General features: G+C 39.7%; 2 protein-coding genes across 2 annotated transcripts; both read left to right on the forward strand.

Annotated features, from left to right (window-relative positions):
• The first annotated feature begins 4,786 nt into the window (after window positions 1-4,786).
• Window positions 4,787-5,287, forward strand: LOC140010649 (uncharacterized). Its single transcript, XM_072057956.1, has one exon. It carries the CDS (start codon window positions 4,787-4,789, stop codon window positions 5,285-5,287), a length of 501 nt encoding a protein of 166 aa, XP_071914057.1.
• Window positions 5,288-18,364: 13,077 nt separating this feature from the next.
• Window positions 18,365-18,954, forward strand: LOC113699804 (uncharacterized). Its single transcript, XM_027220152.1, has 2 exons — window positions 18,365-18,627; window positions 18,735-18,954. The coding sequence occupies exons 1-2, from the start codon at window positions 18,365-18,367 to the stop codon at window positions 18,952-18,954; spliced, it is 483 nt and encodes a 160-aa protein (XP_027075953.1).
• Window positions 18,955-23,886: the final 4,932 nt, after the last annotated feature.

Genomic DNA, 23,886 nt, shown 5'->3' on the forward strand with positions numbered 1-23,886 from the left:
ATAACCCTCTTTTTTAGGCGACCATACAATGGAGCGGTTGATGAGAAAGCACAAATGCTTGTGAGTAGAAGAGATAAACAAAATAAAGATTTCAAATGTAACAATAAGTAAATAAAAAGGAAAGGATTGCAAACCAATTAACTACCCAACTCCTCTTGAGCTTGTAGATTAATTGAAACAAGCTACTTCAAGTTGATGAATTACAATCACTCTTGTGTACAAAGGAAGGTTCACCTCCTCCTTGCCCCGAACTCCACTCGGTCAAGTCAGGACGTTTTACTATCCCTCAGGACAACCTTCACAGAGCTACACTCATGAAAGATTCACTCACAAATGAAAAGCTTACAATGAACCTCACACCACTAAAACTACAAATCTTCTTTGAAGAATATTTTCTCACTAAAATCTCTCTAGATCTTTTGTATCTTCAGTGTGCCAAAGTTGTTTGAAATATCTGACCAACCACTATTTATATAAAGTCAAGAAAGTGCCTCATTAATGCTTCCAAAGGATAGAAAGTAGCTGAACAGTCAACTATCCGTTGGCAGTGTCGGATGTCCGATAGCCCTGTTTTATGCGTCCGACAGCAGGCAGAGAGTTTAAGAGATTTTTTTCAATTCTTTCGGACGTCCGATAGGCTGGTTTTCTGCGTCCGAAGGTATGATATAAAACTGAGAATTTTTCTTCAATTCCTTAGGACGTCCGGTAGGCTGGTTTTCTGCGTCCGAAGATACTCAATGGTTGTCGGACGTCCGATGCAGTCTTTTTGAGCGTCCGACAGTTTCAGCATACTTTATCTTCTTTCAATTGCACTTCATCTTTGGAACTGATTTGCTTCATAACTGAATAGATCTTTGAAGAGATATTAGTAACATCTATTTATTTTGTAAACATCAAAAGATAGGGATCAAGATCAACAGTCTGGTGTTCGGCCCCAGAGGTCGGCACGTCGCTTTGTTTAAAATTTGATAGATGCTCGGCCCAGGAGGTCGGCGCGCGGCCCTGATGGATCTATTTGGTGCTCGATCCAGGAGGTCGGCATACGGCTTTGGTTGCTAGGGTTCAATGCTCGACCCAGGAGGTCGTCGAGACTTAAAACCTGGAGGATCGATGTTCGGCCCAGGAGGTCGGCACGCCGCTTAGGTTGCCGGAATTCGATTGTTTGTTTGGTTTGATTCGATTGTCGACTTATAGTTTGACGGGTGCTTGACCCAAGAGGTCGGCATGGCTGTCTTAGTAAATCGGTTTGAACCCAGGCGGTCGGCATGCCATTTCGACTGTTAGGGTTCGGATTTCATGCGAATCTTGGAAGCCAGAAATTAGGTAATCTCGTTCAAATTTTATATGTACATTTGAAACCTACCTATTACAAAGCTTACCGAGCTAGATAAAAAGAAAAAAGAGAAAAGATGTACAGCTCAACCCCCGAGAGACCCCTAAGCCGCTTAGGCCACCGGCTCCTTCCCGGAAGCTCTGCCCGGAGCCCTGTCTTCAACCAAGGGAACCTCCGCTAGGTCGGCTCCCACATCACTTCTGCCTACCAGGTCCTTTAGACCATGCCCCTTGCAATACCCGTCGAAGAGCCAGTCCAACTTCTCCTCGGCCTCGGGATTGCAGTCCTTGAAGTCAGCCAAGTTGAAGCCAGGCAGGTTGAGACCCTTCACCTGGTCCAGGGCTCGCGTGAAGCCAACCTGAAGGATGGGTTGGTTGAGGAGAGCGACGTCCTCGGCAAACTGTTCGGATGAGATGAACTTCCGAACAGCCTTCTTGCGCTCCCGACTGATGATGCCGGAGAGCTCAATTGCGTGTTCTCCCTCAGCTTCGCCACGCCTTTCTTCTCATGGTCCAGCTCGGACCGGGTGGAGGAGAGCTGGACTTGGGCAGCTTCCAGCCCTTTCTTGGCCTCGCCCACCTGGGCCTTTAAGGAGTCCGTCTCCTTAAGGGCCTGGGCAAGCCTCTACTCTGTCTCCTGATTCTTTTTTTGCAATTTCTTCAAGTCGGGAGACAACTCGGAGAAGCGGGTCACCAGGGCAGCCCCAGCGGCATTGGCCTGAGGAATGGAAAGAAAAATTAGCGTGCTGCTGACTCCATGTAAGGAAGGAACAGAGACGCAAGCGACCTAAATGAAAGGAGACCTACTTGAGCCTAGGCAGTGTAGTACATGTCCTGGAACTCGGACGGGGTGGCCAGCTCCATCCACCTCTTATCTCGCGGGATGACCGAACCCGCAATCAGTTCGCAAGCCACCTCGGGGAATTGGGTTCGGTCGTTAATAGAGAGTCCTCAGGACGGACAGAAACGACGGGGGTCGTGCATAGTGAAGGCCTGGCCCGGCTTCACTGGGGCCACGTGGCAAAAGTGCCACAGGCTGAGGGAAGGCGTCTCCCGTGCGTGCTCCTCCGCGGAACCAACCCCCAGGTGGACTGGACCCGCATGGGGGCGCCCCCCGACGTTAGCAGAGGAGGGGGTTGTGCTGGAGCTGGCGCGAGCTTCTTCCCGGGCTGAGGGGGCTCGTCCTCTCGACCCCTCTTTTGCCCGGTCGCTTTCTTTTTACTGGCGACCTGCTTGGAGGGGGATGAAGAGTGGGGCGCTTCCTTTGGAGGGGCCGAAGATTCTGCGGAGGCCGTCTTGACCGTCTCGGGGTTGCGGGGTAGGGGCGACCTGCTCGGAGGGCGTGCCCAACAGCTTGGAGAGCCTTCTCACTACAGCAAATACCACCAGGTTAGTAAATGCAGGTCAGTAAAAGACAGAAGGAAGCAATAGACTGCAGGAGCCTAGGGGCGGCATTACAAGTGTCGTAGTCGGTGGGGGAGGGCTCCACTTCTCCAGGGGACCCGGACAATGTCCCCATCAGCCCGGCCGCAGATATCTGCTCGGTGGAAAACCTGGCCGCGTAGAGTTTCACCTTGGAGCTCACTAGCTGGCTGAGGGTTTCGGAATCCAAGTCCTCCGGGTAGGGGTCGGAGTCGACCTCCCCGACCTTCCACACATTAGGGGAAAAGCTCGTGGATTTGACAAAGAAGAAGTCTCCCTTCCAGTTTTTTACGGAAGAAGGGACCCCGAAGAGCAGATCCTGTATGCCCTTTCCCCCCCGAACTTTACTAGCACCTCGGCGGGAGAGGTAGTACCACCTAGAAAGGGAGAACTTGAGGGTGTAGGAGGCTCGGAAGAGAGAAAGAGGATAGGGGATGGAGCAGATTTGGCAGAAGATCAGGAACCCAATGTTGATCCTGATCGAATTGGGATGGACCTAGGTGATTCTGAGCCCCCAGTAGCTCAGAATTTCAATCAAGGTTGGAGGAATTGGGAGCTGGAGCCCCGCGAGCAGCTGCTCTCTGTAGATGGCTACAAAGCCAGGGGGAGGTCGGATGGCTCGGTTGTTGGGCCCGGCAGCCCGCGGCTCGAAGGCCGGAGGAATGGAGAAAGACCCGGCCAGCTCGGCCACTACCTCGGGTGAAAGGGTGACCTCTTGCTGGTCAGGATAACCAAAGTCGAATCCACGATCATCCCCCTGCTCGGAACCAGGGGTCCCCTCGGAGGAGTCGCTGTCCTCCCCAACTCCCCATTGGCCTCCGCCAGGAGAGTCATGTGGAGACTTGGGGGAGGGAACAGAAGTGGCCTGCTGCTCGATGAGGGCATCGAGCTCGGCCACCTTCTCCAGGATTCGGGCAGAAGGAGAATGGGCAGATGGAGAGCTCATGATGACTATGGGTTCGAGCAAGTCAGGGATATGGAAACTGGGATTGGAAGCAGAAGAGGAAGAAAGAGGAGGAGGGGGAGATGAAAATGAAGATAAAGATGAAGATGAGGAAGAAATGAGGATCCTAAGGACTCTACGATGGGCCGGAATCTGAGAGGCGGTGAAGGTAACTCCGGACCGATCCGACATAAAAAGCAGAAGGTGGCGAAGGAAAGGAAAAAGTACGAGGGAAGAGGGAAAAGGACTTACTGATAAAGGGAGTAAGAAAAGATGGAGAAATCGCCGGAATCTGGGCACTGAGAGCCGGAAGTCTTGTTGCTGGAAATTGAAAATGCACGAGGAGAGGAAAATGGCAAATAGAGTCGGATGAAATCTGATAATCCCTATTTATAGGGGGTAAAATAGGGGGAAACGATTGCTTGAATTTGAACCATCCCATGTGAACGCATTTAAGAGCGGTACGGAGACCGAAGGGACGCGACAACTGAAAGGACGCGGGCACAGTTTTTCAGTAACAACACTGTACCGGAGGTGACCACGGCAGAGCAGTGCGACGCTGGCCTCCCACGTAGCTGGGGTATAGATTAGGTATGCCTGGAAGCCCTACCTAATTTAGGGGGCTAGTACAGAGGCTCCGTCCTGGGCTTGGACACGTGGCAGCCCAGGAAGGGCAGAGTTGGGCCTGGACCCCAGGCCCCTAACAACCGTCGTGGGGCACACCGCCACTAGGGCTCCAAAAAGCTCCAGGGAACAATCCCGCAGAGGGCGGGGAGAATCCCCCCAGTGCGGGATTGAGGCTATACCGGGCAAGTCCCAAAGCGTACGGAGGTCGGACTTTCGAGCAGGTATAAATGGTAACGCACACCAACTACACAAGGTACGCTCACAATTGGCAAATTACTCCCGACTGCTTTACTTCCCGTGAGCTTCACTCACCGGAAAACTAATTTGATCGTTGGAGTGCCCTCGGGGACAATCTCGGGGCTCCCCTGTTAGGCCACTATCTTGTTTGCTTTACAGGCCTGAGACACGATCTCCTCATCAGGTCAGTTCGATCCGAGGAAGCTCAGCGCTTCTTCAGCACCCATGAACCCATTCTCAACTATCCTTGAAAAAAATACACTCACTGGGCCTAATTTCATTGATTGGCTGAGAAATCTAAGAATTGTTCTTAATTCCGAAAAAATTGGATATATTTTAGAGACTCTAGTTCCTAATCCCTTACCTGAAGGGGCGACTGAGCTGCAACAAACCACTTTTAGAAAGTGGGAGGAGGATGACATGCAAACTAGGTGCTATATGCTAGCATCTATGAACAATGAATTGCAAAGGCAGTATGAAAAGATGGGGACCGCAAAAGATATTTTGCTTCACCTACAAGAATTGTATGGTGAACAATCCAGAATTGCCAGATATGAGATATCTAAGGAACTGTTTAGAACTCGTCTGACTGAAGAAGCTGATGTGTCAGTTCATGTTCTCAAGATAATCAATATGATTGAGCGTCTTGAAAACTTGGATTTTTCCATGGATGCTAACCTTCAGACAGACTTGATTTTGCAGTCTCTACCAGATTCCTTTGCCTAATTCATTGTAAATTTTCACTTGAACAAGATTGAGGTATCTCTTTCAGAACTTCATAAACATCTTGTTACTACTCAGTCTACAATGAAAGGAAAAGGAAAGGAAGCAACTTTAATAATTGCTTCTTCTTCTGGAGAGTCCAAAAAGAAGAAGAAGAAATCAATTAAGTCTTCTCATCCTAAGCCTACAGGAGGTGTCTCTAAAAAGAAGGGCAACTTCATGGTTGGTGCAAAATGGAAGGACATTGGAAGAGGAATTGTCCTAAGTACCTTGAGTCGATAAAGGACAAGGGAAAAGGAAAGACAAATGAAGGTAGAACCATTTCATGTTTCCTCAATCCTCTGTGTACAGTTAGCTCTCATTCTACTTATTGGGTTCTTGACTCAGGTGCATCATATCATGTTTGTGCATCTTTGCAGGAACTAACCAAAAGTAGAGTCCTTGGGAAGGACGAGGTGATCCTAAAGATCGGAAATGGAGCAATAGTTGCTGCTACTGTTATAGGATCTACTTCTTTAGCTTTATCTTCAGGACATGTTTTATTCCTAAATAATGTTTTATGTCTGCCAAACACCTTTACGAATATTATTTCTATTTCAGTTTTGACTGATGTAGGATATGAATTTTTATTCAAAGGTAATATTTGTAGGATTTATTACAATAATGATTGTATTGGTTTGGCGTACAAGAAAAATGGTTTATACCATATGTTTGATGATAAAGATGGAACTAAGTTTGAGAATTTAAACGTCGTGACTAAATTTAACCTCAATCGAAAACATCTTTGGCATCTTAGACTGGGTCACATCGCGGGAGACAGAATTTCAAAGATGGAGAAAATGGGATTACTAAAACCCATGGGTTCTGAACCTTATCCAACTTGTGAACCTTGTATTCAAGGCAAAATGACTCGGTTGCCTTTTGTGGGACAAAGTATAAGAGCCAATGATGTTCTAGAAATCATACATAGTGATGTATGTGGGCCATTTACCAAAGTGGCTAGAGGTGGATTTATTTATTTCATATCTTTTGATGATTATAAAACAAATGGATGTTACTAATACTTTTTGTAGAGACCCTTTTCAGAAATGATACCAAACAGGTCTGTGGACTTAAAACAAAAAAGAAGATAAAAAAGGATGAAGAGTGCTGAGGAAGATGTCGGACGCATAAAAGGACAGTATCGGACGTCCGACATCCTTTGAGTATCTTCGGATGTGTGAAGAACTCAGACTCAGACGTCTGAAGAAGACAAGCCAGGGCTTCTATGATTACTGATCACGATCGGACGCTCAACACCTGAGTATCGGACGTCCGACAAGCGTTGCTGCACTTCGGACGCAACACTCTGGATGCATCGGCCGTCCGAAGGAATTGAAGAGGAAATTTCAAGTGTGCATCTTACCCTCGGACGCATGATGATAAGGGATCGGACGTCCTAAGAGATTCAAGAAAACTTCCAGAACTCATTGATCTCGTTCGGACGCATAAAAACTAAATATCGGACGTCCGACAGCACCAACAGCTAGTTGACTCTTCAGTTGCCTTCTATCCGTTGACAGCATTAATTGAAGAATTTTCTGGTCTCCTATAAAAAGAACAAAGTCAACCACCTCAGGACAACTCTGCACATCAAGTCTACATCAGATCGAGAGTGATTCAAGTATTAGAATACTCAAAAGGAACATTTGTACTCTTTGCTTGTGCAATCTTCTTGTAGTTTTTCAAGTGTGACACAGTTTCTTCAATAGTGTAGCATAGTGAGGGTTTTTCAAGTGTTTGTAAAACTTCCTTGCTTGACCAAGTGTGGTTTGGGGCAAGAAGGAAGTGATCCCTCCCTTGTACACAAGATATTGGTTGCAAGTTTGTTCAACTTGAAGTAACTTGGTATATAAAAGTGCTGCTCAAACCTCAGTTGTGTTTGAAGCCTGGTTTATTTCTCTATTTTCATTTACCGCTTTTCTATATAAACTGTTCTCCTCTTCATCTCACGAATACCTGTGCTCTCTTGTAATCTGATCCATTGGGTGGTTTTTGAGAAAAGAAAGGTAGGTTTTGAAAAAAGTGGCCTATATCTTAACTGGTTTTTGAAAACCTAATTCACCCCCCTCTTAGGTTGTCTTCGATCCTTACATTCATAACTTTTACTGACGATTACTCTCGGTATGGTTATGTGTACTTAATGAAGTACAAGCATGAATGCTTTGAAAAATTCAAAGAGTTCAAGGCTGAAGTAGAAAATCAGCTTGGTAAGAGTATTAAAACTCTCCGATCAGATCGAGGAGGTGAATACTTAGACACTGGTTTCAGGAAATACCTTAAAGATCAAGGTATTATTTCTTAACTTACTCCTCCAAGAACGCCACAATTGAATGGCGTATCTAAAAGGAGGAACCGTACCTATATGGACATGGTTCGTTCCATGATGAGCTATACTGATATCCCTATTTCATTTTGGAATTATGCACTTCTTATAGCATGTTATATAGTCAATAGAGTACCATCTAAGTCTGTCCCTACCACTTCATATGAGATGTGGACTGGAAGAAAGCCAAGCCTTAATCATGTTAAAATTTTTGATTGTCCTGCTCATATCAGGAAATTAAAGACAGGCAAGTTGGAATCAAGATCTGTCAAAGGTCATTTTGTTGGATATCCAAGGATTGTATTGGATATCAATTTTATCTTCCAGATGAACAAATTGTTGTCATTAGTAGAGATGCTACCTTTCTTGAAAAAGAATTTATTCAAGAAGGTGGTGCTAGAAGGAGGATAGACCTTAATGAAATTTCACATGAGCAACAAAATGATCAAGAAAAGAATGATGTGCCTAGTAAAGAGCCAATGTCCATTGATAATAATGTCACAACACAAGAGTCTCGACGATCTAGTAGAGTGTCTCGTCCTACTCAAAGGTACGGGTATCTCCATGAGAATATGCAAGAATTATTCATACATGGAGACACTGATCATACAGATGATCCTACTACTTACGAATAAGCCATATCTGATATAGATTCTTCAAAATGGCTAGAAGCTATGAAATCTGAAATGGATTCGATGTACACAAACCAAGTCTGGGAACTTGTGGAGCCACCCGAAGGTATAGTACCTATAGGGAACAAATGGGTCTATAAGAGAAAGATTGGTTCTGATGGCAAGGTTGAAACCTTCAAAGCTAGGCTAGTGGCGAAAGGGTATAGCCAAAGGCAGGGAATTGACTATGAGGAGACTTTCTCGCCTATAGCCATGCTCAAATCCATCAGGATTTTATTAGCCATAGCAGCGTACCTTGACTATGAAATCTGGCAGATGGACGTCAAGACAGCTTTTCTTAATGGTTACATTGAGGAAAACATTTATATGGATCAGCCCAAAGGTTTTGTATTTGAGGGTGAGCAACATAAAGTGTGCAAGCTTAAGAGATCCATCTATGGTCTTAAGCAAGTTTCGAGGAATTGGAATATCCAATTTGATGATGCAATCAAAACGTTTGGTTTCATTAGAAATGAGGATGAATCGTGTGTTTACAAAAGGTCAGTGGGAGTGCAGTCACTTTCCTAATTTTGTATGTTGACGACATCTTATTATTAAGCAATGACATAGGGATGCTTAGTTCTGTAAAATTATGGTTGTCAAACACCTTCTCTATGAAGGATTTGGGAGAAGCGACCTATATTCTAGGAATTCATATCTATAGAGATAGAGCAAAAAGAACTATAGGGTTATCCCAAAGTCTTTATATAAACAAGATATTGAAAAAATTCAATATGCTTGAATCTAAGAAAGGACTGTTACCTGCTAGACATGGCATTCACCTATCGAAAAAGATGCCACCTCAGACATTTGAAGATAGAGAAAGAATGGCTAAGATTCCATATGCTTCAGCAATTGGAAGTCTAATGTATGCAATGTTGTGTACAAGACCAGACATAGTTTACGCTGTTAGTGTTACTAGCAGGTTTCAGTCTAATCCAGGTTTAGAACACTGGGTTGCAGTCAAGGCAATCTTTAAGTACTTAAGAAGGACTAAAGATATGATCTTGACTTATGGAGGAGGTGATTTAAGACTAGATGGTTTTACAGATTCTGATTTTCAATCAGATGTAGATGATAGAAAATCTATCTCCGGGTTCATTTTTCTCTGTAATGGAGGAGCAGTGAGTTGGAAAAGTTCCAAACAAGATACGACTGCTGATTCTTCTACGGAAGCTGAGTATATTGCTGCATCAAATGCAGCAAAGGAAGCTGTTTGGATGAGAAAGTTTGTCACAGAACTAGGAGTGGTTCCTACCATTGAATTGCCGGTACTGTGACAATAATGGTGCAATAGCTCAGGCTAAGGAACCGAGGTCTCACCAGAAGTCCAAACATATTGAGCGTCGTTTCCATATTATCCGAGAGATAATCGGAAAAGGTGATGTCACCGTGCACAAGATAGCTTCAGCTGATAATGTAGCTGATCCGCTTACTGAGGCCATGACACAACGACAGTTAGATCACCATCTTGAGAAAATTGGACTCAAATATTGTATTGAATGGCTCTAGTGCAAGTGGGAGACTGTTAGCAGTATGCCCTAGAGCATTAATAATTATTGTCTTGATTAAAATAAAATGGCACTTCTTGATTCAATTATTCTTGGTTTAGATTTGATTGAATGTTGTCCATTATTATTTGTTAAGGTTCCATTCTCATGTGATGAGAATATGAGTGACGGAAAAACTTGGTACAAATAATATTAAATTGTTCCTAATCATAGGATTATTAATTGGGCAAGTTTAATCCGAAAGATTAGTCTCATATTTATTTTCTATGATTAATATGAGATATTAATGATAATAGAATGGCGAGTCTCATACCATTAAGTATGTGATACTAGAACAAATATGAGAGGTACTTGTGTGACAAGTTGGCTTGAACACTGACTAATTTAAATAATGAATCATTAGCTTATTAATGTCAATGATTCATTATTGATTGCAATGGTGTTTGTGATCCTTAGACCTGAGATGACACGGTTGGTTCATTCATGGGTGGTTAAAGTCTATTAATGCAGAAAATACTTGTTCTAATCACGGATGAGTATTGGCATATGGTACCTGTAATTAGTTATGCATGGAGCCAAGTGTTTATGCAATGGGATCTATTATTCCATCATGAATGGTTTGATATCTTATGAAATCTATCAATCTTGACTAAAGGAGTTCTTGGCCAAGACAAATTGATTCATGTAGATGATCAATTTTATAGTCAAGTAATTTGATAGATTAAGTCATACGATTGAGTTTTAGAGTTTGACATTATTACTAAACTGAACTCAATAGGGATATAGTAATAGAAGGATTTTTATGCAAAACAATTGCAGTCGTGGTTCACATAAAAGGATTCCAATCTTTCATCACCGGTTGGGTGTCATGATATGCTGCTAGGCATCACTCATGAACTATGTTAACTTGAGGTACATTTGGAGAACTTCTCAAGTGTTAGAAATGTTCTAACTAATGTTAATAGGCTAATGTTTATTACATTGCCAACTGGGTAATGGACCTAGATAGTCACACACAAAAGGATTTGAACTAATAGAGAAGTTGATTAGAATGGGTTTAGACTTTGACAAGGATGCTAGCACATCTTGAAACCCAAGCTAGATGGAATTTGGAGTTGGTATTTGAGTATGAATCAAATATTATAAAGATGAAAATAATAGTTAATATCACTATATTAATTGTGTTTATATTTTGATGTGATCAAAACTAAAACATGAATTAAATAATTGTATTAATTGTATTCGATTTTGATTTGATCAAGATAAGAATAAATGTGAGGACCCGAAATTATTTTATTTTATTTTATTTTACTGGCTTAATTGATTATTTAGTTCGACTATTTAAAATCCATTTATATGAAAAAATGCCTCTTTTATGTTTTTAAAAACGTTTTGTTAGAAAGGTTACTTTTCGAAAACTCATTTAGTTCGGAGCAACGAGTACACGTTTTTCGAAATTATATTTGAATTGAGAGTGTATTAATTTTGGAAAAGTAACAATGACCAATAGTGGATTAAAAAAAGTCGTAAGGTCTCGCAAAATTTATTTATTTTAGACTCCTGTTACGAGCTTGTTTAAATATTTAAATGCCCGTTTACCCCGAATATTATTTTCTAACCTTTTTAGACCCAATTACATGGAACTATGACTTTCTTATATTTTTAAAATGACCTGTTACGAAAATTAATTTTGAAAACCCGTTTAGTGGGAATAATGAATACGCATTTGGAGACAGTGATTGATTTGGAGATACAGTGAGTTTGAAAAATTGGAGACATATACATTAGTCTCAAAAATAGGTATTTTTATGTTTAAGTACTTAAGTGATAGTTAGTAGTACTATCGTAATAAGAATTTCTTGGAAATTCCACTTTATCGCGCACAATCGGTAATACGCATATTTACGCGCACGATTTAATTGAGGGACTTAAGACATTTATTTTTAGACCATTAAGAGTGAATAATAATAGTATGTATACAAGTGCATTAGAGGTCTAGTGCACAAGTGAAACAAACTCGAGAAAAATCGAGCACGAAACGCGCGCGTACGCGCACTCTCCTTAGTTGACTTTTGGAGCATTTTGGGCCACACATTCTTAGGTTCTCATGGGAGTATCACACCAGATCAAAACTCTCCACTTCATCACCTCAAACAGCCATGCAACTCTTTCTTTTTCCTCTAAACAGCCGTGCATCACTCCAAGGGAAGAAAACAACCAAGTTCTTCAACTTTTCCTTCACCAAATCTTCACCACTTCACCTCAAATTTTACCTACACTTAGCTAAGTATTTGGTGATCATCTTGAACTACAAAAAGAGCTTGCTCTCACAGTTTTTCTTTGGCTCATAAGGACCGAAAATTTCTGCTTAGTTCTTCAAGAGAGGTATTGGACGATCAACCCTCCAAATCTTGATTTATGGAAGTAGTATTGCACTTATAAACTTGTATATTTACATGGGTAGCTTTATTTATGTTGGATTTTGGTGTGTGGGCTCTATGAACTCCCACAATGACTTGAGGACTGATTTCATGAGTTTTGATATTATTAATGTTGGTTTAGTACTTAAATTAGTGTAAATAAGTTGTATTGATGAAAGGAAACTCAAAGGAGGTGAAGAGCAAAAATATTTCGATTCTGCCCTTATGAATTTCATGCACTTTAGTGCAAGTTTTTGAGGTTCTAATGACTTTTTTATGATGTATACATGTTATATGAGTTGTGTAGAAAGTTTCATTGAAAAATAACAAGATTTGGTTGATCAAATGTGATGATTTCAAAAGTGTAACAAAACTGGAAAATTTTTTCGGATTGCCCAGGCAGTCCTGTTGTTTTGGCTATAACTTTTTACTCTGATGTCGAAATCGAGTGCCGTTTATGGCACTGGAAACTAGACATTCCCAGCTTTCTATTGGTATAAAATGTACATCCTGATTCCTTTTGTGTGAGGCAAACCATTTGTTTGAATTTTGCTGTCCTGTTTCATTGGTTCACTACAGGGCAGAACATGAACTACAAGTTGATGCTCAAATATGAGCTAGTTGTGGATGGATTTTGAAAATGGTTTCTTCTGAGAAATTGTAGCTTTATGAATCTAGTTTTCAACGCCATCAACTACGCTCAATTTCAAGTTAAATTGAGTGAGATATGACCAAATTACAGACCTGGATTTTTGCTTGAAAATCCTCTTTTGGCTAGTTAAATGGCCTAGCTTGTTTTGGGACTTGTTGTTTTGGAAACTTTGATGTCCAACATCTACCAAACTTTATATTAGATGTTCCTTGGAATTTGTTTCACAAATAAACTAGATTTGGGTTGGTTGCATTGGACAAAATGTTTAAAAAGGAAAGAAGAACTAGAAGACAGTTTTGCCTTGGGAAATTTCTTGAACTTTGATGGTTTAGTTAACTATCTTTTCGTGTGAATTTTCAAATGAAATTTGATAGAGGAGTAGTTCTCATATGGAGGTTTAATTGTGCAAAATTTGGTGATATTCTAAGACCATTTTGAGATGCAAATGATGTCCTGAAATTGCTTTTCGAATCTGAAATTGTTCTTGGTGTTAATCACCTAAGAAAATGTATCTTGAATGTTACTTAGACATTGTCTACACAAATAAACCATGTTTGAAGATATTTCATTAGCCAAATGATTTAAAAAAGGGAAATGGTAGCACAAGGCAGCTTTGCCCTGAAAATTTAGAAACTTTCGTGACTTTGTTAACTGACTTTCTGTATGTATTTTTCCTTGAAATTCGACAGAGGAATAGCCCTTATATGGTAGTGTAATACTACCTAATTTGGTGCCATTTCGAGTTCATTTCAATGCTTAACCAAAGTCCCAAAATTTGTGATTTGAACCTGGAAATTGCCTAAAAGTTTCGATTTTTCAGCAACTTTGAACTACTATATCTTGGTGCTCAAAATTCCAATTCTTGTTCTGCTTGTTATGTTTTAAACTTTGTTTGTGACTCTAATTGAGTTCCAAATTTCAGAGGCTGGTTCATATTGTGTGAATTTTGCTGAATTTCCAAACTTTGCCGAAAACCAACCCCGAAACTGTCTAGCAAGCCAAGACAGCAACTTTGAGACAAATTTTGAATATCTTCCGTTTGGAATAATAGAAAAGTGTCTTCTAAAAACTTTTAGTAATTTGGAAGTAGTTTCCAACGGTACCAAGTTTTCCAATTTTGAACTCATAGAGAGTGAGATCTGATTTTTCAAAGTTTGCTTGCCGAATCTGAAATTTCCGAACTTAAAGGAAATTGAGGGTTTCAAACTCTCCATTTTCCTCTGATATTGTTAGACCGTTTTACACTTGATTTCAAAGGCGAAAATCAAATTTCTCTTGTGTTTTTGAAACCCACTTCCGCGCCTCGATTATAAATAATTAAGATTCAATTCATGAATTCTCCCTAGATTATACACTAGTACAACTTTCTTTGATAATTAGGGATTTTTAAGTGATAGTGTGTGATAGTTAGTTGTTATATGCTCAAGCGCTCAAGGGAACCTTCAAGAGGGACTCGAAGTGGACGCCTAAACACTTGTTGAACATTTACTCACTTGTTTGAATAGGTGAGTGTTCCATATAGGAGTACGTAATTTGAATAAGTCTATGACATGCTTATTCCATGATCATTAAGTATTAAGTGCTATATGTTAAGTATTTACCACACTCATGCATATTTAAGTAATATATATTTGAATTACTCGACATGAAATACTTGAATTTCATATTTATGTGATGTGATTAAATGATCAATTATGCTATGGCTGCATAAGTCGATTGGAGTGAATCTCCTCGACTCTTAAGTGGTAAAAGTGAGAAACGGCCAATGGCGGCCTATTAAAATGACTAATGTCTACCAATTAACCGTGATTACTACCGTTAACCGTTTACCGTAATTACTTACCGTTTTCCTATCTACTTGATTACCTGGTACTTGATTATTTGATTACCGTAAATTACATGTTCACATGAAATTATCAAATATTGCTTAGGTGTTTATGTGTTAATTGTTGCTAGTAATTGCTCATATGAAATTGTCCACCATTTTAAGGCGAGTGTGTAGTTTATCTCACTCGACCTACCAAAAGAATAAATTTTTACTGTTAGCCAAGTTATTTGATTACTTGTACATGTTGTAAACTCTAAACTGAACTTGGCTCCTGCCCTTGGTTACTGACCTACTCGAGCCAGGACTGGGTTCGGTCGGGTAGGTTGGAACCCTGGGCCACCGTTTCGGTATACTTGAGTATTACCACTGGAGGGATAAGGCGATGGCCAGACAGTACCGTGGGGACCGGAAGTTATAAGGTGCAGTTGACCGAAATGGTTCTAATGGAACACTGTATCCTTCAATGTGTGTTTATTTTATATAATGATAACCGTTTCATGCAAATGTGCCATACCTGTGATATGCTCAAATTACTCGTACAATGATTATTGTCTCATGTTAATATGCCAATGTGCAACCTTGAACCATACATGCAGTATGCTCAATTATTTGATTTATTAAAACTACTAGAGTGTCTTGGAACCTCACTGGGCTGTGTAGCTCATTCCACGATTTTATTTTCTTTAACAAGGTTCGAGACCGAGAGTACTCATGAATAGTACTAGATTGCCTTCTTTTGAAGACTTTAAGTTGTATTGCAGCAGATGGCTGTAGTAAATATTCTTTTAGGTTGTATTAAGGTTGAAAGCTGATTAATTGTAAGTTTGAGATATTTTGAAGTACTTTTATTATGTATTGAAGTTATTTGAAATATTATTGAAGTATTCAGAGCTTGTGAATTATGGATTGTAGTGAGTCCTGACGAGAGTTGGGCAGGCGTCCCGCGGATACCCTCTGGTTCGCCTTAGGGAGAAGTGGGGGCGTCACAGTAAAAATATAAATCGGTTGTTTTGATTTGATCAAGATAAGAATGAAATATGTATTGGATAATCATATGAATTAAGTGATATTGATTTGATCAAGATAATATAAGCTATTGATCTAATCAAAACAACTGTATAAATAAGCCCTATTGACAAAGAGTTGTTAAGGGTCTACTCGGGTGAAAAACAATCACGATTGTTTTTGGAAAAGGAAGAAAGCAATATCATTGTTTCTTCACTACCGAAACAAAACTCCAAAATTCAGTAACCTATTAGTTTGAGTTTGTGTGAACGAACTAGAGGCCTGACGTGTGGAAGGCTTATTGCTGGAATTCAAACATCTATATTAGGCATCGCATATTCGTCTAAACAAGTAAGTACTTATTTGTTTTGAAATATCAAGGCCTGAATCAAATTGCAACTTCAAGCAAGAAGAACAAAACAAAACTGTTTGCTCATTCCGCTGCGCAAATAATTTTCTTTCATGCCCTAGTTGTTGTAACTCCGAAGATCACCAAGTAATACGAGCCCGTCTGAAGCTGATTATTGAAAAGAGAGGCGGCGGTGTGAAATTGGTGAAACCCAGAAGGTGTTCCAAACTTGCAGCTGATCGGATTTGTCCACTGAAGGTCCGGCATTTTGGAAGGAGAAATCCCATCTGGCAAGTTTACGGTGGCTGATTCTTGCCCTCCACCACACTCTGCCTTGCAACAGCTTGCTCTGGTCATTGCCGCTACAAAACCCCTCTAATTTTAGGTGCAATACCTCCTCCACAACCATTCAATTGAGCTCGGCTTCTCTTTTTTGTTTTTTTTAGACACAGCAGACAGTCAACAAATTCTTGGCAATGGCTGATCATTCCCACTATATTAGATACTAGTCAATAATTATTGGCATTTTTTTTTATTAAATATGCTATTTTTTGGCACTTGACTGCTAAGTAAATTAATTGCTAAGCTGGAAGTAGAGTTGTATGCTCCACATTTTTCTAAGCTGGAATCTCTACCTTGTTTTTCTCTCTTGCTGCTCTTTAAATTCAACTCTGTGTGTCTGTGTGTGTGTGTGTGTGAGGGCATGTTTGTCAAGTGATCAAGCATAAGTGTGAGGGTTGCTCCCATTATTGTAGAAATGCACAGCAAAAGTGAGAAATGCACATCAATAGATTTTAGTTGGCATCACATTTTGTCTTTTTGGCATAGCAATTACCTCATATAGTGGTTGTAAAAGAATTTTTCCTGGCTAGATTTTTAAGCCACATAGACAAGTGTAGTGATATCAGAAGGAACAACAAGGAAATCTCAAACATTTGCACAAAAATCTAACACATGATTATCAGCATGCAATTGACTCGTAATAGGGTGAAATCTTGGAATATGTTGTTTAGAGAAAATTGTAAATGCTACTTGTGTTTCAGAACCTATGTTAGCATAAATGCTTTAACTCTTGTTAGTGTGAGGCGGTGCTATGGGCACCAATTTGTTTCATTGATTTTGAACGTGTTTACTGCAGAACAAAAGGGGGTTACAACACTAGTTTGAGGAAATTTTTTCTTGTTGAAATGGATCAGTAATTAGCAAGTTTTATCGTGGTACCACATAAGCTGAAATTTTGTTGTCAACTATTCTTAGAAAATAGAATTAGAGATTAAGGCCTTGTTCTTGGTTACTTTATACTTTACAAAATCTGGCACTTCACTGCCAAGTGCTTGAATCATGATGGCTTCATTTGCTTCAATTAGGTAGTTTAGATAAAAGGAGGCCGTAGGAGTTTAATTTATTTCGTTGTTCAGTCAGGACTTCTTTTGGTTATTGCCGTGTTATTCTTTGTTACATATAATATATTTGAAGGCTTAAGTTGGGATGCTTGGATCTTGCTATAATAAACTTTCAGTATTGCTAGCAAATTAGCATGTTCGCTTAGGATCTCCATGTTCGACGAAACCTTGAGATTCATTGGTTTGCTTCGGTTGCGCTTATCCTATTTTCATTTTTGAATTGAATTTGGTCTATTAATTTTGCTTTGGTTTAATTAATCCAAGACTAGTAGTAATTTTTTTCTTGTGTTTTGATTCGAGAAAGATAGGGGTAGTGGAATTAGTTGAAATTCTATGTTTGCTTTTTAATATTTTGAATGTGGAATTTCATTTCAATTTAGCATAATTTTTTGTTTTAAACAAATAATTAAGCTATCCTCTACAATTTGAGATACAGGCATACATTCTTTTGTTAACAGATTTATGCCGCCGCACATTAGATCCATTTATAGAGGTTTGTTTCAGGGATTTCTTTTTTTGGTCCTGCATGTTGGACTGTTAAATTACCTTACTTCGCTCACAGTCGGAAAACTCGTACTTCCTGATCCTGTGAGCGCTGGATGGTCCGAGTGTGGAGAGAACGACTTACAACTTTGCATCACTAATTACTTCAAGGTATATATTCTGTGTTACTCTTTTTCCAACCTCATGTGCAGTTTATTGGTATTCATTATACATGTGCTTCACCTGTTATTCCAAAATTGCTATATATGCTGCGAAAATAGATGCATATCTTCCTTTTGCTATAATACTTTTGCATGCTTCACCTGTTATTCCAAAATTGCTATATATGTCGTAGATCAAGTTAAAAATGTTTTAGCTGTATGTGACCATGATATGAGGTTCATATACGTTAGAATTGGTTGGGAAGATAGTGCTCATGATAGTCGTGTCTTGTTGGATGCTATTTCCAATCCTAGTGTAGTCTTTCCCGTGCCACTGGTTGGAAAACATTACGTAGTTGATGCAGAGTACAGACACATGCCAGGTTTCATGGCCCCTTTCAAGAGTAATCCAAAAGGGAGATTACAGACTGAACAGAAAGGATTATTTAATCGCCACCATTCTTCGGTTCAGAATGTGATAGAGAGGACTTTGGGGTATGGAAAATGAGATTTAAAATTTTGAAAGATCCTATGAAAAACTATCCTATTGAGGCACAGAGGAACATTGTAGTGGCGTGCTATGTACTGCAAAATTTCATTAGGGAGATGCAGCCATATAACCTCTACTTGACGGATGCTGCCTCTAATATGGATGTCGGAGGTACCGAGGGAGCTGAAATGCTACAATTCCACGTCACTTCAGAAGCACTCTATGATTGGAAGGAATTACGAAATGCAATGGCTGATCACATGTGGATGCACCGAAATGAGTATATGGTGGCCTGTCCTAATTTCCACGCTGATTACTTGATTCCCACATAGCCCAAATTAGTTTTTTGTATAATATAACTCTTTTTTTATTTGTCGAATCTTTGGTCATGTAGCAATTGAAGCCTTCTGGCTCTATAATATTTACCAGATTCCTTGCCACTTATATGAATGCAACGTTTTCACAACTTCCCTTAATTATTTTGACAAAACAAATAATTTGCATACTTATTTGAGATTCCATATTACTGTGAAATATATGAAAATCTACATATTTGCCTATTTGTATCAATTAGTTGAAAGAAAAAAAATTTTTGCTACCGTAAAGTTTTAAAAAACTTATACCTATGCAGTAAAGTTTTTTACAGACTTTTATAGTGCACTACAGTAAAGTTTTAGACAAATTTTCAAAAAACTCACCTGCCAAATGGGTCCATGGTTTGTAGAGTTTGCTATAAGTGTGTTTGAATAGTAGATTATTTGGAAAAAAAATTTTGAAAAAAATATTATAGCACTTTTTTTATATGATGTATGTGAGATAAAAAAAAAGTGATTGAAAAATGTGTTGTTGATACATGTAAATAAAATTTGATAAATAATTTACTATCCAAGCAATATATAAATTGCTCATTGTTTCGATTTGGTAAGCGTCCTTGGACCTTTTATTTGCATTAGTTTAGAACCCCAACACTCAATTAGTTGTTCATTTTTTTGTTTTGCTTCTAATAATTGGTTAAAGAATTATTTCTTTTATTTGGTTTTCGTTGTTTTCTTTTATTTTTTTAATTTTATATCGGCTATAAGTGTGACGCCCCGAAAGAATGAGGGTTTTCATTTTACATATATCTTTGCTGGATGAGCGGAGGAACGCAACTTTTAAACATGGAAAAGAAGAAAAAAAATTTGCAAAAAGGGAAGGGGCCAAATCCGGCCGGATTGCCTTGGAGATTTTTAAAAAAAATGAGTTTTACCTCTGTCTCGAATCCGGCCAAGAATCCGGCCGGATTGTGACGTGGCAGCTCCGGCAGCCACTTTTGACCAGTTGTTTTCTTTCATATACATCTTATTTTGGCAGAAAATATCTTTATTTTTCACCTGGCTTGACCGAGCTTCATAGAGAGAAAAGCTCTCAATTTTTCTAGTTTCAATCTTTGCCAAATCTTACGATTTCACCGATGGTTTTGGAAAATAATTCATACAAGGGCTCACTAAGGAGGTTTAAAGTTTTTGACGGAGTGATTTTTGGAAGGGAAGCTCTAAGGTGTTAGTTTTCTTGAATTTGAGGTAAGTTGGATAAGCAAGTTTTCTTTTGTTCTAATATTGGTTAATTAGTGGTTTGTGGTGGTTAAATATGTGGTATTGTGGAGGATTTCATGGGTTGAAGGACTTTATGGTTAATTTCTGATTTATTGTGGATTTTTCTGATTTTATATGATTATGGTTCATTGGTCTTGGAATGATGGTTTGTTGTGGCATAAAATGGAGCTTATATATGTTGGATATGATTATTTACGAAAAATTTCTGGGTTGTACGAAAATTCCAATTTCTAGGGTTTTAATTTGGGGGTTTTTCTAATGGTTGGTTTTTAAGTTTCTAATTGGCTTTGATTGAAGGATATTGTGGCCTCATTGGATGTATATGTGCAATTGTGATTGATAGTTATGGATTTGGCGAATGTTTGTAGGTTGGAAAAGTAACGTGATTAAGGGGAAATGCTGTTCGAACTTTGGGAGTGTTTGATTGCTTTGAATTGTGATCTAGGGCTTGGACTTGGGCAAGGCAATGATATATAATGGATGGTTCCTGAGCCGTGGAGGTGAGTGACTCCTAACTATTTCCAAAGTTACTTATGAACGTTTTCCTGCATTATTTACTCGATTGTATATCATGCGTGCTTGCATGTGACTTCATGATATGATTTTGCTTCAATGAGTCCTTGGGGAGTCTTGTGCTGAACACCAACGTCTCCACCACGTCTTACTGTTCATGTTCAGTTGGAGCACCAAAGGGCTCCCTCTTACTGTTCAACGTTAACGTTAAAAGATCAATTTGAGCGTTGGATGTTTGGGTACAGTGATTTCACTGGCTCACGAGAGCAATAAACATACATTGGATTTTTGATTCATGACATCATTGAAACGAATGATTGTGAAACTGATTTGATTACCGATTTTTTTGGTTACTCGCTGAGCTTCTGGCTCACCCCAAAACGATTTTATTCCCCTGAACAGGGCTCGAAGCGAAGGAAGGGCTTGTAGTACTTATTCATGTGATTGGATGAATTATCTCATGTATAGTTTGAATCCGGACTCCTCTTGTGTAATAGTTAGTATTGTTTAAATGATTGGACTTGAACGGATATTTGTATATTTGTGAGAACTGAGGACCTTTGTCTTATTCGGAAATTAGTATTGCTTGTATCTCTTGAGGTTTTAGTTTGTGGTGTATGTAAATTTGTGAAACATTTGATGTATATTTGAGATTTATATTGTGTTTCAATTGAGGACCGTAGTGAACGACTGAGTCTCGGTGAGAGTTGGGCAGGCGGTCCGCCGAACCCTTTGGTTCGCCTTAGGGGGAGGTGGGGCTGTCACAGTTGGTATCAGAGTTTAGCCTTCAGATCCCTGTAGTGTACCCTAAGCTTGAAATTTAGGATGCCGAACTGTGGGTCTGGTTTGACATATCAGTGATTTCTTGTAGGACGGAAAATGGACAAGTAGGTATGGTTTGACCCTTAGTGTTTGCTTGGAAATGCTCGTTTGACTTTCGCGGGATATCTTGTTTTGATCAGTACAAGATGGAATGTCGAGGACGACATTCTTTTAAGGAGGGGAGATTGTGACGCCCCGAAAAAAGGAGGGTTTTCATTTTACATATATCTTTGCTGGATGAGCGGAGAAGCGCAGCTTTTAAACTTGGAAAAGAAAAAAAAAATTTTGCAAAAAGGGAAGGGGCCAAATCCGGCCAGTTTCTGGCCGGATACCTGGCCGGATTGCCTTGGAGTTTTTTAAAAAAAATAAGTTTTGCCTCTGCCTCGAATCCGGCTGGATTGTGACGTGGTAGCTCCGGCAGCCACTTTTGACCAGTTGTTTTCTTTTATATATATCTTGTTTTGGCTGAAAAATATCTTCATTTTTCACCTGGCTTGACCGAGCTTCATAGAGAGAAAATCTCTCAATTTTTCTAGTTTCAATCTTTGCCAAATCTTACGATTTCACCGATGGTTTTGGAAAATACTTCATACAAGGGCTCACTAAGGAGGTTTAAAGTTTTTGACGGAGTGATTTTTGGAAGGGAAGCTCTAAGGTGTTAGTTTTCTTGAATTTGAGGTAAGTTGGATAAGCAAGTTTCCTTTTGTTCTAATATTGGTTAATTAGTGGTTTGTGGAGGATTTCATGGGTTGAAGAACTTTATGGTTAATTTCTGATTTATTGTGGATTTTTCTGATTTTATATGATTATGGTTCATTGGTCTTGGAATGATGGTTTGTTGTGGCATAAAATGGAGCTTGTATATGTTGGATATGATTATTTACGCAAAATTTCTGGGTTGTGCGAAAATTCCGGTTTGTAGGGTTTTAATTTGGGGGTTTTTCTAATGGTTGGTTTTTAAGTTTCTAATTGGCTTTGATTGAAGGATATTGTGGCCTCATTGGATGTATATGTGCAATTGTGATTGATAGTTATGGATTTGGCGAATGTTTGTAGGTTGGAAAAGTAACGTGATTAAGGGGAAATGCTGTCCGAACTTTGGGAGTGTTTGATTGCTTTGAGTTGTGATCTAGGGCTTGGACTTAGGCAAGGCAATGATATATGATGGATGGTTCCTGAGCCGTGGAGGTGAGTGACCCCAAACTATTTCCAAAGTTACTTATGAACGTTTTCCTGCATTATTTACTCGATTGTATATCATGCGTGCTTGCATGTGACTTCATGATATGATTTGGCTTCAATGAGTTCTTGGGGAGTCTTGTGCTGAACACCAACGTCTCCACCACGTCTTACTGTTCATGTTCAGTTGGGGCACCAAAGGGCTCCCTCTTACTGTTCAACGTTAATGTTAAAAGATCAATTTGAGCGTTGGATGTTTGGGTACAGTGATTTCACTGGCTCACGAGAGCAATAAACATACATTGGATTTTTGATTCATGACATCATTGAAACGAATGATTGTGAAACTGATTTGATTACCGATTTTTTTGGTTACTCAATGACCTTCTGGCTCACCCCAAAACGATTTTATTCCCCTGCACAGGGCTTGAAGCGAAGGAAGGGCTTGTAGTACTTATTCATGTGATTGGATGGATTATCTCATGTATAGTTTGAATCCGGACTCCTCTTGTGTAATAGTTAGTATTGTTTAAATGATTGGACTTGAACGGATATTTGTATATTTGTGAGAACTGAGGACCTTTGTCTTATTCGGAAATTAGTATTGCTTGTATCTCTTGAGGTTTTAGTTTGTGGTGTATGTAAATTTGTGAAACATTTGATGTATATTTGAGATTTATATTGTGTTTCAATTGAGGACTGTAGTGAACGACTGAGTCCCGGCGAGAGTTTGGCAGGCGGTCTGCCGAACCCTTTGGTTCGCCTTAGGGGGAGGTGGGGCTGTCACAGTTGGTATTAGAGCTTAACCTTCAGATCCCGGTAGTGTATCCTAGGCTTGAAATTTAGGATGTCGGACTGTGGGTCTGGTTTGACATATCAGTGATTTCTTGTAGGACGGAAAACGGACAAGTAGGTATGGTTTGACCCTTAGTGTTTGCTTGGAAATGCTCGTTTGACTTTCGCGGGATATCTTGTTTTGATTAGTACAAGATGGAATGTTGAGGATGACATTCTTTTAAGGAGGGGAGATTGTGACGCCCCGAAAAAAGGAGGGTTTTCATTTTACATATATCTTTGCTGGATGAGCGGAGGAGCGCAGCTTTTATACTTGGAAAAGAAAAAAAAAATTTTCCAAAAAGGGAAGGGGCCAAATCC

The sequence above is a fragment of the Coffea arabica genome, chromosome 7c (genome assembly GCF_036785885.1).
Source record: "Coffea arabica cultivar ET-39 chromosome 7c, Coffea Arabica ET-39 HiFi, whole genome shotgun sequence".
In the NCBI taxonomy this organism is placed as follows: Eukaryota; Viridiplantae; Streptophyta; class Magnoliopsida; order Gentianales; family Rubiaceae; genus Coffea; species Coffea arabica.

Coding starts and splice junctions, on each gene's coding strand:
- LOC140010649 (XM_072057956.1), top strand. CDS start 4,787: ATGAACCCATTCTCAACTATCCTTGAAAAAAATACACTCACTGGGCCT.
- LOC113699804 (XM_027220152.1), top strand. CDS start 18,365: ATGAGGTTCATATACGTTAGAATTGGTTGGGAAGATAGTGCTCATGAT. Junction 18,628..18,734: donor GTGATAGAGAGGACTTTGGG/GTATGGAAAATG, acceptor AAATTTCATTAG/GGAGATGCAGCCATATAACC.